Raw genomic sequence first — 17,693 nt, forward strand, 5'->3', positions numbered from 1 at the left:
TGGGTGCATGATGGTACAGAGGTAATTGTGGGTGGGAGGGAGTTCCATAATTTGGCTATGGTGCAACAGAATAAGAAGTTATGTACTCACCATAACGTTCCATCTAAGTAGGTAAACTTCATTTGTCAGCAACCTATGGGTATCGGATCCATATCGGATCCGAGCCGGCAGCTTCAAACAGCTAAGATCCAAGCTCCAAGCTCCTCCCCTTTACCCATAACCCCCTGCTATCCCTTCCTAACCTCAGATCGAGTTTGCTTATAAGCATAAACATACAGAACACCAAAGAACCACCTCCAAACTCCAACCTAAAGACAATCCACCATGACAAGCAGGATTCCTTTGAGTATCCATAATGATCAGGGGGACTGAGGGGGGGGGGTCGGTTGCTGACAAATGAAGTTTACCTACTCAGATGGAACATCATGGTGAGTACATAACTTCTTAATCTGAAGTAGTTAACATCAACCTATGGGACAGAGTCCCCAGCTACTAATTCTTGGGAGGTCCTCATGGAAGGATGTTTCGGAACACTGCACAGCCGAAGGATGCTCTCCCTCTAGAGACAATATCCAATTTGTAATGGTTTATGAATGTATTAGGTGAAGTCCAAGTGGCTGCTGAACAAATGTCATCCAATGACACCCTAGATCGAAAAGCAGCAGAGATAGAGATTGATAGAGTAGAATGGGCATGGACATCTTGAGGTGCAGGCCGGCCCGAACTCTCATAAGCCAAAAGGATACAAAGGATACATTGTGAAATCCATCTGGACAAGGTGACTTTTTGATACAGGTTTTCCCAAAGTGGGTTTAGCAAAGGATACAAAAAGCTGGTCTGATTTCCTGTGATCAGCTGTCCTGTGCAAATAAAACCTCAGTTGCCTATGTACGTCTAGAGAGTGTAGCTTGTATTCACCTTTATTCTGGTAATTCGGAAAGAATAATGGTAAATTAATAGATTGGTTGATATTAGACTCTGAAGCAATTTTGGGCAGAAAAGAGGGATTGGTCCCGAGTGAAACTCTATCTTTGTGAAATATTAAATATGGTGGCTTGGCACAAAGGGCTTGAAGTTCCGAAACCCTTCTGGCTGAAGTGATGGCAACAAGAAAAACTGTCTTCCAAGATAAGTATTTCAGATCTACTGAAGATGCAGGCTCAAAGGGAGGAGCTGCCAGAGACTGAAGAACAAGGGTTAAGTCCCAAGGAGGGACTGCATGCTTAACCGGAGGCCTCAAAAGGACAGTGCCCTTTAGGAAGGTCTTAGAAGTCAAAGGGCCGAGATCACTCCCGACATGATAGTGAGAGATTGCAGCCAGCTGGACCTTGACCGTAGAAGAACTAGCACCTTGGTCAAATAAGCCTGACAGAAAATCTAACACTGCTGGCAGCGGAGCTGTAAAGGGATCCAAGTTTTGATGCTCCGCCCAAATAGAAAAACGCTTCCATTTGCTATTACAAATCCTTCTCGTGAGCGGCTACTAGTATAGCCTTGACAGGGGACAAGATACCAGGAGTCCTAGATATCAGTGGAACTGGATCAACCAAGCTGTCAGCTGGAGGTTGTCCAGGTTCGGAATTGACAGGCCTGATGGGTGAGAGATCAGATCCGGGATGGGATCTAGAATCCATGGGGGATTTACTAGATGAGACCATAGAAATGGGAACCAAGGTTGACAAGGCCAGAATGGGGCAATGAGGATTATTCTGCTCCCCAACAGTCGGGCTTTCTGTAAGAACTTTAGCATCAGTGGAAGAGGAGGGTAAGCAGAAAGTAGACTGGGTGGCCAAACATGCACCAGAGCATCTCTGGGGGATTCCCCGTATGGGGGAATTAGAGCGAAGTAGTCGCTGCACTTTGCATTCGAAGGTGAGGCGAAAAGGTCGCAGCGAGGTTGACCCCATTTGGAGAAGATTAACTTTGCTACTCTGGGGTTCAGTGACCACTCGTATGGTGAGAGAATGGTTTGACAGCCTGTCTGCCAAGATGTTGGACCGGCATGGAATGTGCGTCGCTATGAGAAAGCGGTTGTTGGATATCGCCCATTCCCACACTCTCATGTCCTCCCGACAAAGTGGATAGGACCTGGTTCCCCCTTGTTTGTTGATATTCCAGACATAGTCTGTTTGAATCGCAATTGTCCCGAAGGGAAGAAGGCTGTGAAGTGCTTGCAATGCCAAAAGCACCGCTCTCATCTCTAGGACACTGATATGCAAAAGTGTGTCCGAATGGGTCCACGTGCCTTGGACAGTCCTGCCCATGCAGTGCCCCCCCACCTGAGGCGAGAAGCGTCCGTGGTCACCGTGGCTAAGGGAGGGGACACAGAGAAGGGGCGCCCTTTCTGGAGGTCCGGGGACTGGAGCCACCATAAGAGGGCTTTCCTGCAGACCCTGCTGAGGGGAACAGGGAAGTTCATGGGATGCCGCAGGTGGGGCCATTGGACTTGCAAGGTCCATTGAAGATTTCTCATATTCAAGCGTGCCAAGGGGAGAAGGTTGATAGTTGCCGCCATAGAGTCTAACGCCCTCAGGACCAATTCCGCAGAGGGAGCTGGAGATTGAAGAAGGGCCAATATGTGGAGTTTTAGAGTTTGAAGCCGGTCTGGAGTCAAGAAGGCTAGATGCTGGTTTGTGTTTAATCTGGCTCCAATGAAATCTAGCATTTGGGTTGGAAGAAAGGAAGATTTTTTGATGTTGATCATGATCCCCAGCCAGGGAGCTAAATGGAGAAAGTAGTCTCTAGCTGCGCATAGTAGATACCTGATGGGGCGGTCAGGAGCCAGTCGTCCAGATACGGAAAGACCTGAATTCCCTGGAGTCTCAGGTGGGCCGCTACAACTGTCAAGACTTTGGTGAACATCCTGGGGGCTGTGGTGAGACCAAAGGGGAGGACCCTGAACTGGTAATGGCTGGCTCCCAGCCGGAAGCGGAGAAACCTCCTGGATCGTCTGTCCATCAAAATGTGGTAGTATACATCTTTGAGTTCTATGGAGCACATCCGGTTGTTCTCCTGTAGAAGTGGGAGAATGGATTGGAGAGTGACCATCTGGAACTTTTCTTTGGCTACTACCAGGTTTAGGAAGGACAGGTCAAGGATTGGTCTTAAGTCCCCCGTCTTTTTTGGCACCAAGAAGAACCTGGAGTAAAAGCCTGATCCGGACTGCCCTGGGGGGACGTGCTGGATTGCTCTTTTTTCTAGCAGCTGGAGGATTTCCTCGGCTGCCGCCTCCCTTTGATTGGGTGGGACATCAGGGTGGTTCCGGGGAGTGGAAGGGGGATACAGAAAAGGTATCTTGTAGCCTCTGGATATGATCTGAAGCACCCAGCGATCTGTTGTAATAGACTCCCAAGCTGTCAGGTGCCTCGAGAAACGCCCCTCCGACTGTCTCCAGAGTGGAGCAGTCGGGTAACCCCTCAGAGTTGCTGCATGGGCCGATCAGAGAAAGGTACTTCCGGAACCACATCTTCTTCTGTCCCTTTTGGTTTCTCGCTCTGGACCCATGTGTCACGTACGGTCTTGCCAAAAAGGGCAGAAGCAAACAGGGCATTTGCGAACGACGCCTTGAAGGGTTCCACGAAATCACAGTGACGGAGCCACGCCTGTCACCGTAGGACGATGCCTGCTCCGCTGGCTCTAGCGGCTCCTTCCATGGCATGGGATAGTAACCGCATAGAGGTATTAGAGATAGATTTGAGAGTGGCCACTCTGGTTGAGAACACTTTCTTATCCTCCACCGACATGGACTCTGGGGGCAACCCAGCGTATTCTTTAATGAGATCCCGCTGGAGTCGTATCACGTGTGCCATATAATTCAGTGACCTCACAGAGAATGTGGCTGAAGCGAACACCCGCTTCCCCAGACGGTCCATCGTCCAAGACTCCTGTCTGGAGGATGGGCCAAGGAACTCTCCCGGGCCAGTTCCCTTTTGGTGGCAGCCGCCAACATGGCATCTACCGGGGCTCCCTTGCGCCAACATGACTTATCCGAAGGGGGGCTGAGGATTTTGTCAGGCCTCTTTGGGATGGGCTCCACAGTGTCCGGTTCCTTCCACACCCTGGTAGTGATCAGGTCTACCAGGGGGTCGGCGGGAGGGGACACCCAAGAGGTAGATGGGCCTGCGTCAAAACGCCTCCAGAAACACATTCTCGTCAGAGGAAGGTTTTGGGGCTGACCACCCCCCTCTGATCCAAAGCATCTCCATGATGTCTCCAAAGGAGACGTCTTCGGGGTGTGACCTTGGGGAACCTTCCCCTTCCTCCAAGTCTGTGTCCTCTTGTCAAGGACTCAGGTGAGTCCAAGTGCCTCCTTTTGCACTTGCGTTTGCAAGGGACCTCCTCGGGGGGGGGCTGTCCAAGGAAGCCTCAACAACTACATCCTGTTCCGGCAAGGAAACAATCTGGGACATTTGCGCAGGCTGACCCTGGGACCGGGTGATGGAAGGTAGACCCGTCTGAGAGGGAGTGCAGGGTGGAGCCGCAGCCAAAGCCGGGGGCCTGGAGTCCCTCGACAATACACTCTCCACAACATCTAACGTCGAGGGAGAGCTGCTCCCTATCTGATCCGAGAGCAGACCCTCCTTTGGATCAGACGTGCGGATCGGGGCCAGCGCCGAGGCAGTCGGATCCGTAGGGCCAGCATGCTCCGACCTCGACAGAGCTGAAGTCATACTGACACCTCCAGATCCGAAGCTCAGCTCTCGGCTCCGATCCGAAGAAAAAGGGACCGAATAGACTCAAGGGCAACATTGGAGCCAAAGTACCAAAGACTATCGGTGCCGATGCTCCCCCGGCTCCAACACTACCCGGCTCGGAAAGCTCCGAGCCCCGATAGTGGGTCGCAGAAGGAGCGATCGGGGGTTGAGCTCTCCCCCAGTGGGGGGAGGCAGGAGCACTCCCATCTGCATCTGGGCCTGGAGGAACCTAAGCATCATCCGGTCCAAGTCTGCGTCGGAGATGCTACGGGTAGACCTCGATGAAGGCCACCGAGGTGGGCCGGGAATGCCGCCTCGATGACCTCTAAGGTGACCGGGGCTCCTCCTCCTCTGGCGAGAAATGGGGAGATCGGAGCCGGGAAGGAGAAGATCCGGAGGCCATAGGAGGAGAAGCTCGCTTAGATGGCGGAGCCGAGGAAGAGGTCTCGGCTCACCTCTTGTGATGTTTCCGCTTCTCCTTCCTAGCTTCCCTCTCCTCTTGGGCAATGGTGGGAGGGTGAGTCCCGGCCAGAGGGAGAGAAGGTGGCGCTGCCAAAGCCTCGGCAGAAGCCACGGAGTGGCCAGAGGACGAAGCAGAGTCCAGGGGCAACAGTCCCGCCAGAATCAGCTTCGACCTCCTGTCCCAGATGGCCCTGGGGTTGAACGCTGCACAAATAGAGCAGCCCGGAGTGAGATGTTCAACCCCAAGGCAAATAACGCGCAGAGTGTGGCCATCCGCTGGGGACAGCTTATGGCCACACTCGGTACATTTAGAAAAGAAAGATTTGGGCGCCTCAGACATTTTTTAACCCACACGCTAGGCCCCAAAAAACTGACACCTTAACACACACACACAGGGAGAGAGTACACTAACACTGACTAATAAAAACAGAGGTACGCTAAACTAAGAGATAACACTCACACAACAATATTTTTAACAAAAATATAAAAAGGAGAGATTTTCCTCACAAAACTCCTACGCTACGCCTGGAAGCTCCTTTTAAAGCTGCTGTTGAGAACCGCGGCAAACGAGATCTGAGGTCAGGAAGGGACAGCAGTGGGTTATGGGTAAAGGGGAGGAGCTTGGAGCTCGGATCTTAGCTGTTTGAAGCTGCCGGCTCGGATCCAATATGGATCAGATACCCATAGGTTGATGCACAAATGAAGTTAACTATTTCAGATTAGTGCTTCACCAGCAGAGTTATTGGCTTTAGTGATCTGCAAGTGTTTTTTGTTGCTGGATCTTAGTGGTCTGGTGGTGTGATAAGGTTGGAGTAGATTCTGGAGGGATGGGACATTTAGTGGATGGTTTACTAGTTTGTGGGCGAGTGAGAGTTGATACCATTAAAGGAGGTGATGGAGTTCAAGCCAGCCCAGTTCAGCAAGTGAGAGACAGTGGTGACTACGGTAGGATCCCCTGTGGCAAATTTGGCAATTTTGTTGTAGCAAGTCTCTAGCTTGTTTAGATCGCATTGCCTTAGGTTGGTATATATTGGAGAGGCATAAAGTAGGGTGGAGATAAGTTGGGAATTTGCTATTGAAATCTTTGCTGCTTTGGTGAGAAGATGCTTATTTCTGTATAACGCTCCTAGTTTTTTGTGGACTTTTTTTTATGGTCGTGGATATATGTGAAAGTCACATTTTAGTGTATTGTCTATTTCCACTCCTAACAATATGGTGTGTTCAGTTGGGTATATATTGGTGCTGTCTTTTGCTGTGATGTTAAAGTGAGAGATGTTTTGAGTATGTTTGGTGGGTTGGAAGACGAGTAGTTTAGTTTTGTTTGGGTTGAGTATTAATTGGGCATCGGATAACCAAGTTTCAACAGAGAAAAAGGCTTCCTGTGTGACTTTTTGCAGTTTTGGTAGGGACTGGGCTGAGCAGATGATGGTCGAGTCATCTGCGTATTGTATGAGTGTGACATGCGTGGTGGCAGAGGCTAGATTATTTGTGAAAACAGAGGAGTAGGGGTCCAAGGATGGATCCTTGGGGAACCCCTATGGAGACAGGCAGTTGGGGAGATATGTCATTCTGCCATACAATGGATTGTTGGCGGTCAGACAGGTAACTCTGAAACCAGTTGGTGACTGACTGTGAGAAGGATAGGTTATTGAGGACAGAGATAAGTTGTTTGTGTGGGACCATGTCAAATGCTTTAGATAGGTCTAGGAAAGTAGCAGAGGAGTGATAGCCATTGTTTTTATGCTGAAGGATAGTGTTACTAAAGGAGAGTAAGGCAGTGGTGGTGCTATGGTTTGGTCGGAAACCATGCTGAGTATTGGAAAGGAGGTAGTCTGAGACCCAAGTGTGTATGCATCTCTCTAGTATTTTGGAGAGTGGAGAGAGAATAGCTATGGGGCGGTAATTGGTTAGTTCTGTGGAGGGTCCGCCTTTGTGGAGGGGAATTATATGCGATACTTTCCACAGTGTGGGAACATAACTTTCTGACAGAGATTGGTTAATCAAGATGGATACTGGGTAGGCCAGAGCATCAGCTGCGATTTGTAGGTATTCACTTGGGAGGTTGTCTGCTGCTAATTTGGTGGGTTTAAGTTTAGTTAAGAGTTTTTTTATGTTGGAGGTAGGTACAGGAGAAAAGAGAAGGCAGTGGGAGATTAGTAGTTGAAGGTGTGGGTTGGAGGGGAGGGGGGTTGTGTTGTTTAGCTAGTGATAGTATGGTTTGTGTGAAGTGTGTGTTGAATGAGGTGGCAATATTTTCTGAAGAGTGAGGGATGTTAGGAGGAGGGGTACTGACTTCACCTGCATGGAGGATGGAGTTTATGGAGGACCAGAATTGTTTGGGGCTGTGTTCGGAGGAGTCTAGGGCAGACTGGTAGTATTGGAATTTGTCCTGTTTTATTAGCTTTTTGACTATTGCGTAGTTCTAGGAATTTCTAATTGAGGGGGTCTGGTTTTGCGCCAGTGCTCCCAGGCTTTATCCCCGTTTTTCATTTCTGACTTAGTGGTTTTGGAGGGTTGTGCTTTGATTCTGGAAAGTCTTATGGGGGCATGGTAATTAAGGATGCTCAGGAAGGTAGTATTAAAAAATTCAACTGCATCATCAAGACTGAAGTACTTTAGAGGATGCCAGTTACATTCTTTGAGGGATGAGATGAATGTGAGTGGGTTTACATATCTGACGGTAGGCGACAGGTTTAGCTTGGTATAGGTATTTTTTCAGTAGGAATGTTGTGGAGTGATCACTGAGGCTATCTGATGAGCAGCCTGTTATATATGACTGGGGGCTCTTACTGACTAGTATCCAATCCAGGGTAGTGTGCTTGCTGGAGTTTTTATTTATCCTGGTTGGCGACTGGACTAGTCTGGTGAAGCCATGAAGGTTTACATGATGGGATGGATGGCTGCCAGAACAGGATTGCCAGTCAATATTGAAATCACCTAAAATGATAGTTTCTTGGGGGAGATGGTGGGTAGACCAGCTGAGGGGGTTTTCTAGTGGAGGAATGTTTTGGCCAGGTGGGGAAGTAGCATCCAATTATGTGGATGTTTTTTTTTTGGTTTATTTTGAGGTTGGTATATATTATTTCTTCATTGCCTATTTGTGGAGCTGATGATTTTAAGATATGGATGTTTAGATGCTGTTTAAATATTATAGCTACACCGCCTCCTTTCTTGTTTAGCCAGTCTACTCTTAGTATGCCATAACCTGTAGGGAGTATTTGCTCACTGGTAATGTGAGGTTTTAGCCAGGTTTCTGTCAGGATAACTATATCTGGGGAGTACAAATCTATGGTGGCATGGAGTTCATGGACTTTGTTGGATATACTTCTAATATTTAGGCTTAGTAGAAGGAAGTCATTTGGCTTTCTATTGGCTGTAATATGGGAGAAGTTGTGGTTTCTAGTCGGATTATGAGGACTGGGGTTGGAGATGGTAGGGCCAGGGTTGGGGTGGATATCTCCACTTAGGGCATAGGTAAGGTATGCTTGTACATGTTAGTTGAGGAGGTGTGATAGTAGTGGGAAGATGGAGAAGGTAGTGTTGGGTTAGCGCTGTGGTTAGCTACTTGAAAGGAGGGGTTTGTGGGTGTAATAAAGGTGGGACCACTGGGGGCGGGAAGTGAAGCAGGTAGAGACCCTGTTAGCTGCTCTTATGAGGGGGCTGGAAACAATCAGGTAACAGAGTTAATTGATGAATGAACATAGGATAGTGAGAAGGGTGGTTGTAGTTTTAAAAAAATGGTGCCTGCCACAGGTAATATTTATTAACTTTGGGATTGTCTTAAGGTAATAAACAGGGAAGGGGGAGGGGACAACAAGGGTATGAGCAGGCAGTTCTTTGTACTGCTGCTAATGAGCCAAAGCAAAGACAAGTTAGTGTTTGAGAAACAATCACAATTGACCAAGGACTGCTCTGAAATTGCAAGTCATTTCTTAACCATTTTCAGGTGGAAAAACAGGATAACCTTGTATCGGTAGGCCACTGTGGTCTCAGTTTAAATTAACACACAGTATTGATCAGATTATGGATACTATCTGCTAACAGAAGGGAATAAGAGCGAAAGTGGAAGATGAGTGTGTCTGTATGTGTGTGTGTGTGTGTGTGTGTGTGTGTGTGTGTGTGTGTGTGTGTGTGTGGGGAAAATGAATATTGGCTCAAACAGGTAGACACATACTCAAAATTTAACTTTAGTTGTTTGCAGACAGTTCAGACCTGGACTGCGCTTTTCTTATAAGAATGATAAGGGTGGTACCGCAGTTGAATAGTGGTGTTAGGTCTAGAAAAGAAGAGTAGAGAGGGGAATGAGCACTTTGAGATGGTAAAGATATATTATAAAGATTACAAAAAACCGAGCAAATAGCTACTGTATGCAGGAAAAGGTCTTGAACCAACTATTAATATATGCAGATACTGAGCCAATTGGAAAAAATCTGTTAGAAGAAACCTCAAGACAGTTATGCAGTCACAGATAAAAATATAGCGAGCAGCACTCTGTCGAGGTTGTCTAATGTGATTCTATCCAAAAGTAACAGCACAATTATATAGAAATAATTAGACACCAATATGAGCTGTCTACACACAACACAATTACATGAACAACATTAGTGAGCAAGGTGCAGCTATGCAAATAGACTATACTATTATACGAAAAACAACTTGGTGCAGACAAAATGCTAGCATGGCATAGTAACTTCCAATAATAAAGCATAAGTCATGTTAGATGTATAACACAATTCAACATAAACATATACAGTTGTAAAATGTCTTAACACAATTCAACATAAATAGGCATTTACAGTTGTAAAACACTTACTGGAGAGACACTGAGCTCCTCATGGGGTCTGTAGCAGAGTGGATTGTAGTTTTAAAAATGGTGCCTGCCACAGGTAATATTTATTAACTTTGGGACTGTCTTAAGGTAATAAACAGGGAAGGGGGAGTATTCATGTAACTGGGATGTAAACTATCATGGTGTAAATATTGATTTACAAAGATGGATTTTCTATAGATGCTACTTTGGAAAGTACAATTAAAATAATCAATAGTCAAATGCAGATCCAAATCTATACTGCTACCAAACTTGCTCAAAGTAAATCTTAGAAAACTGGTTGTGCAATTCAGGTCCCGAAGGAAAGTGGAAAAAGAATCAAAATCTCCCTTCCATAAAAATATCAAGTCATCAATGTATTGCTTGTAAAATAGAATACTGTAAGCCAAAGGATGAGTGACCAAAAATTTGGTCTCCCAAGTTGCCATAACCAAAGTGGCAAAACTTGGTGCTACACGTGCACCCATAGCAACTCCTGATATTTGCTGGAACAATTCTCCCTCAAACCTGAAAAATTTATTGTCTAACACCAATTCCATCAGAGTACAACAAGTGTAGACAAGATTACTGTCAAACCCAACTTGTTGACTAAGATATTCCCTAATGTACTCAATACCTAGTTATTGATCTATACCAGTGTACAAACTCAATACCTAGTTATTGATCTATACCAGTGTACAAACTCAATACCTAGTTATTGGTCTATACTAGTGTACAAACTCAATACCTAGTTATTGGTCTACACTAGTGTACAAACTCAATACCTAGTTATTGGTCTATACCAGTGTACAAACTCAATACCTAGTTATTGATCTATACCAGTGTACAAACTCAATACCTAGTTATTGGTCTATACCAGTGTACAAACTCAATACCTAGTGTACAAACTCAATACCTAGTTACTGGTCTATACTAGTGTATGAACTCAATACCTAGTGTACAAACTCAATACCTAGTTACTGGTCTATACCAGTGTACAAACTCAATACCTAGTTACTGGTCTATACCAGTGTACAAACTCAATACCTAGTTACTGGTCTATACTAGTGTACAAAAAGGCTACATCCAAGGAAACAAACTTTGTGTCTTTATCCACCAGTTGGATCTTATTCAATAATTCTAATAACTGCCAAGAATCACGAAGATAAAATTCGGAATTCTGTACCACTGGATTTAACAAATTGTCTAATCAAATGGAAATGGTTTCTGTCTTAGAAAAAATAGCTGCTACTATGGGTCTAAATGGAAGGTGTTCATCTAATTTGTGCACCTTCGGTATTCCAAACAATGTAGCAATTTTAGGATATTCTGTGAACAAGAAAGTGTAAACAGAAAAATCAAAACAACCTTGACTAAACAAGTCAAATAAGCATGTGTCTATTCTTGAAAAACTGTTGACAATAAAATCAGTATGCACTTTTTTTATAACATTGCTCGTCGGCTAGTAATGCGTGAATAGCCGACACATAATCAACTGAGTTCATAACCACAATAGTCCCTCCTTTATCAGCTTTCATAATGAGCCAATCCTTACTTTTGGCCATAGTATTAAGAGCTGATGCCTCTCCTACAGAAAGGTTATACCCATGGTGCCGCCTACTGTCGAATTTCCTAAAATCTTGTTCACACAATTTACTAAATACAGATAAAGTGGAATTCAACAAAGGATTCCAAGTACTTTTCTTTTTAGTACAATTTTGATGTACATCTGAAATTCCAACCCCATCAAAAATGTATTTCAAGTTAAGTGTTTTTACAATACAACTTAAAATCAACTATCAATTTAGGAAAATGTACTGTGTTGGATGGAATAAAAGAAAAACCTTTTTTGAGAACAGAAACCATGTCCTGAGACAAAGGACTGTCAGTTAAATTAACAATATTAACAGAAAAATTTAATATTTCTTTTTTCCTTTGCTCTTCCCCTTGTTTCTGGTTTGTACTTTGTTCGACCACTTGGGAGTCTTTTTGTTGCCAGAACTGTCCATCAAAAAAGGACCTGTTGTATTAGAGTCAACTGTAGCCAAAACAGGGGAAGCGGATAAGGGTACAGTCACATTGTTCTTATTGTTACTGTTTTGGTTAGATTGACCCGAACCAGAACCGTTAACAAAAGTACTTTCACCACTAGGTTCATTGACACCAATATATATGTGTGCGTGTAATATATATATATATATATATATATATATATATATATATATATATATATATATATATATATATATATATATCTCCACACACATACATATACACACACACATACACACACACACACACACACACACACATATACTAAGAAATGAACTTCGTGACAATAACAGCATTCAAAAAAAGTAAATCACACCAACAACTCTTGTTGTACTTAAGCGCTTTTGTCTTATTATTTATTATCAAGACTTCTTCAGAAAGACATGTTTCATAACGTTATGAAACGTCTTTCTGAAGTTCTTAGTTAAAATTTCTTCTCTTCGTTCATTTTTTTTATACACACACACACACACACACACACACACACACACACACACACACACACACACACACACAACTTCCCAACTATCTCATATCTCATTCAAAGAACAAAACCTTCTGACAATAACCCAACACGGGTTTCGGCCCAGGCACAGTACTGCTACTGCCCTTGCATCCATCACAAATACTGTGGCTGAAGCAAGAGATAAATGTCTCTAGTCTGTTCCTAGGTCTGTCAAAAACCTTTGAGACAGTCTCCCATGAGAAACTACTAATAAAATTAGATGAACTGAATCTCTCCACTCCAGAATGGTTCTCCAGCTTCCTTAACAATATGCTGTAGTCTGTCAGATGGCAAACTTCCTTCACCTCTTTCTTAATCATTCAAACAGGTGTCTCCATGGCTCCATTCTTGGACCCCTTCTATTCAACATATTTACTAACAACTTTCCTACATCTGACTGCTCTCTCTCCTCTCATTCAATATGCTGATGACGCCACACCAATTTCTTCTTCTGAGAATTTCTCAACTTCACAATTACTCAAAACTCATTCCTTCCAGCAGAAAGAAGGCTTACAGAAAACCAACTTGTATTACATTAAAATAAACAAATAAAAAATCTTCTTTCCCTATCAGAGATCCACTGTTACCATCTCATCACTTAACACAATCATCACTTAATAACACAATCATTCAAGGAGAATCCCACACAAAACTCTTCGATACTATAATACATAATCAACTAAAATTGGACATTCACAAATGTATCAAAAAAGGAAAAGGTCTGCTTTACAATTACAGCAAATTCCTCACTACTGACTCCAAACTTTCTTTTCCATAGGGATACTTTCTACCCAGCCTACTTTATGCCTCTCCTGTCCTAACTTACAATCCACCTTAATCTCAAAGCCTGAACAAATTTATAACAAAACTACAGGATTTGCAGTGAACCAACCCTACACCTCTCACCACTGTCTTTCGCTAAAGAAACTACAGTGGCTAGAATTCCCCCAACTCCTCCTACCAGGGCTTCACATAAACACCTTCCATCCTCAACAAACCTACCTGCCATGCCCTCTCTTCTCGTGTATCCTATTACATCACTAAATTATTCACTTCGCAGCTCTGACCAACATCTCCTGGGCATTTACAATGAGCTTGCGCTCAATAAAACCATCTGCAAAATGCTCTATAAACACTCAGTATCTTAACCTTGGAACAAACTCCCTCTCAGTGCAAGTAAGATAACCCACACAAATAGCTTCAAAAGAGCTAAAACACACCCTCTCAAACTCATGGAACGGCTCCTGTCAGGACCCTCCACAGCCCCCCTCTATCACTTTCTTTATATATTTTTAGAATTCTACCTCTCTAGACTGTTCCACTATGCTATGTCTCTGCATTACTCAACTAAATGTATCACCATATGTGTTAATTATTTGCTTTAATATATGCCAATCTATGCCTCAATGTACTCTTCTATGTCTGTTTTTCAAGTTATGTTTTATGTTGCAATGCATGTTTTGATGTACGTTCCACATCATGTATTTTTAAATTGTTTCTTTCATAGCATTTGTGATGTACTGGTGTTTTTCTCCTTGGGTCTCCACCAAAAATAGGGTCAGGCCCAGTCGGGCCAAGCCGATTAACAAATGTCAAAATAAATAATAAATCAAATTTGCCACATAATTTTGGTCTGTCGCTCATATTAAGTTTGATTTGTTGATAAATCATTCAGTATTAGCGACAGTCAAATCCATGCTAGCTGCAATACGTAGGCAGGGGAAACAATGGATGGTTCTACATTTTCAACAGTTATAATATGTACATTACTGGAGCAAGAGGTATATAGTCTGAAAAAACTGTTCTAATACAGTTCTTTGCATTCAAAAAACAAATGAGGTACTTCATTGTAAACGTGTACATGCATATGATTAGAATACTTTAAAATAATAAAAAGAAAGTTATTGTGCACAAGCCTGTTATCACTGTAATGTTCTCACTCTACAATAAACCAGTAACTGCACAATGTCCACCTTCTGACACTGTACATACTCTATGACCACACCACTATGAAATTCACACATTTTACTCCAGTTTTAACTGACATCTTATACTTACTACAAATCGAGCTATATTATCAACAATTTAATTTTTTTGATCATACTTGCTTTATCAAAGTTAAAAATAATTCAAAAGATACTGATCCTGGGAAAATAAAACTGGTTAGCAAATTATCAACCCACTGTACAATTAACCATTAATCAAGTTATCCGAGAATGTTCTCTCACTCTACTGTTAGACACAGTGAGACACTTCAAAAATGGTCAATTCACCACGCTTTTCGGCAAGTTATGACAAGAGACACCTTACTTCATTTTAAAAGCAGACTGACGGTTGAAAGAGCATCCATAAATTCATGCCTTGCCTGTCTTGTTTGCTCATTTGAAGAAGAGGTTATGCAATCAAGAGGAGTATCGACAAAGTGATTATGGAAACATAGACCGGCACTGCCTTGTAAACTCTACTACACTCTAAACTGAAGCAGCGGTCTCTCCAAAGACAAAAGTGGGATCTATGACCTATTAGAGAGAACCAAATTTTAAAGAAAAAAATTACAGCTTTTCACCTCTCTGCAGTCGAGGTACAGCAGATTCAAAATGTATTTCAATTTGATGCTAAAGAATGACTTTCCCATATCTGAAAGCAATTGCATGCATTGCAAATATAAATTTACAAAATTATTACTGCCCTGCAGCCACCAACAAAGTTACAAGACTTGAGTATGGCCTATTTAAAAACCTCAATCGACGAATTGTTCTACAGTCTATAAGAGAATCGCTTGACAGCGAAGTCTCATAACAAAAGCGGTGATTTCCTCTTTTAGTTATTTCTCCTCGCTAGAGGAGACCATCATTTACCTCAAGAGTGCAAATACCTAATCTTACTAGCTTAGCAACAATCAAGCAGAGAAGTCTCAACATGTGGGCGAGGCATCCCCCCTCCAACCGTTAGCTGTAAGAGACTGTCAGTGACAGCAAAACTGAAACTAACAGGGTAGGGACTTTCAGTTATCAACACAAGCAGAAGTTCTGTAATAGTGAAGAAAAACATGGGGGGTTTCTCATAACAGCAGTACAAATACATATCACTGACAAATGACAAACAAGTAAACAAAAATGATAATACACGTATTAGCGTTAGATGTACCTCCCCAACTTATCACAAAACTGCAAGACAAGCACCGATAAAAAAAAATCACACAATTTTGTTAAGAAAAAAAAAAACAATAACACTCCAACTGACAACCAATAGGGCCCCGACCTAACTAATTATGTCCCACCCAGTGACACTTGTGCCGGTCCAGCATCCAGGAACCTCTAACTTCCCGTTGGACTTAACAAAAAGTCCTTAATGTCTGTGGACACGCAACCTGTTGGCTATCAGGTGAGGCAGTGGTGTCACTTGACCAAACTACTCGCAACAGCCCGTTTCATACTACAGGTATCAGTTAGTGAGAACTTCAGGTAAAGTCACCTCCGTCCTCCCTAGAATGTAATAGGCACCAAAACATAAAGGAACTGAAGTAGGAAACTAAGACAACACCCCCCCACCCCAAAAAAAGTGAGCGCGTCCTCCATAAATTAATTTCAGCCGCGACATTAAAAGTTACTTGCACTCAATGCCGCACAGTTCTAACTTCCGATGACAGCCTGTCAGAATCTGCCCCTGACACCGCCGGCTATTTCTCCTGTAAATTATCCCTCAATGTATGCTTATGCCACACCTGGCCCAAGCACTTACCTATTGTGGATATAAATGTGGAGTTGAAGGCATCTTCTGAGAATCGGAACAGCACACAAGTCTTTCCAACTCCCGAATCCCCGATCAGTAGCAGTTTAAACAAATAATCGTACGTCTTCGCCATATTACAGTACTATACAGGAAATTCCACCCGGCCTCCTGCATTGGTTATTGCTGACGTCAATCTAGCAGGAAGCACGTCTTGGTTGGGTTACGTCGGACATTGTCTAGGGAGGACCAGACATCGCTGTAGCGCCGGAAGTAAGCGCTGTTTCACGAATGGCTTGTTACTTGTCGATTCTCGTTCTTGCTACTTGAGCAAATTTCAACATGTAACTGATTAACTGGGAGGAACAACCTTCTGATCATGCTTTATGCATTGAATACTGTTTAGATACGTATTGACTATTATTCATATCACTCAAAAGGTGTTTAACCAACCAGAAAAGATCTTTCGGATGCCAAAAAAAAAAAAAAAACTGTAGTTACAACGCTCCCATAAAAACGAAAGCCTTAGGAATTGACAGATGAATTATAAAGGTGGCTTCATCAAGATCATTACACCCAGTTTAGCTTTTCTAACTGCTAGAAGTATAATTAGGTATTATCCATTACGTAAAATAATTAGGTGTATTATAACAGGTAGCACTGCATACCAGTGAGTTCACCCTACCTAGCTATATTAATTTTTGTTGACATTTTTTATTAGGGCAGTGCTTGGTTTGTTTTGTGAGAGCGTCAGAGAAAGCGATATGTGAATTTGTTTTCTGTGCCAAGGTTTCGATAGCGACACAAGTCCCGATATGAAAGTATGGACAATGTTTCATAATATTATTGCAGGTGTCGTAGCAAAAACTCTGGTTTTATAACTACAACACTTTATTTTGAAACTAAGCGAACAAATAATACAGTTCTATCAAACTTGCTTCCGGGAAAAAAAAGGGGGGGGGTACCAGAAATCCCATTAGTTGAAGGCAAGGCGTCTCCTCTTCTCAATTTTCGTGTCCCGCTTTGAATGTTTAGAAGGTGGTAACCGATGTTAGTACGGTAACTGTTCTGTTTTTCACCAGCTATTTCCTGTTGGATGAAGTTATTTAACTTTTTGAAAGTTAAAACAATTCGTAATTTTTGAACAGTTAAATTCTTAGTGTTCATAGGTTGGTACTAGGCTTACATAGGGCCTATGCAAGCCTAGCCATAACAATTCCCTGGAAATTTTTACCCACAATATTTACTTCTCTGGGCCCCTGTCTAGCAGGGCGACTGACATGATACCCGGGGTGAATTTCCTATCTCCCATCCAATCATCAAGGTTCCTTTTGAAGAGGGCCAATGAGGTGCTCTGCTTGACATGTATGGGCAGTCTATTCCACAGTATGGGGAGTCTCTGGGTCAGAAACCTGTCCCTCCAGCAGGTTTTGTTCATTGTGAT

At 43.3% G+C, this 17,693-nt stretch overlaps 1 protein-coding gene across 1 annotated transcript in view; it reads right to left on the minus strand.

The window, feature by feature from the left end:
- Window positions 1-16,540, minus strand: part of RAB8A (RAB8A, member RAS oncogene family) — a 902,849-nt gene extending 886,309 nt beyond the window's left edge. The window contains exon 1 of the mRNA XM_044090710.1: window positions 16,262-16,540. Within this exon, the coding sequence (XP_043946645.1) occupies window positions 16,262-16,385 (124 nt within the window). The 5' untranslated portion in view covers window positions 16,386-16,540. The remainder of the gene's footprint in view (window positions 1-16,261) is intronic.
- Window positions 16,541-17,693: the final 1,153 nt, after the last annotated feature.

Source organism: Protopterus annectens, chromosome 13.part0 (genome assembly GCF_019279795.1).
Source record: "Protopterus annectens isolate FY-2018-M chromosome 13.part0, PAN1.0, whole genome shotgun sequence".
Taxonomy (NCBI): domain Eukaryota; kingdom Metazoa; phylum Chordata; order Ceratodontiformes; family Protopteridae; genus Protopterus; species Protopterus annectens.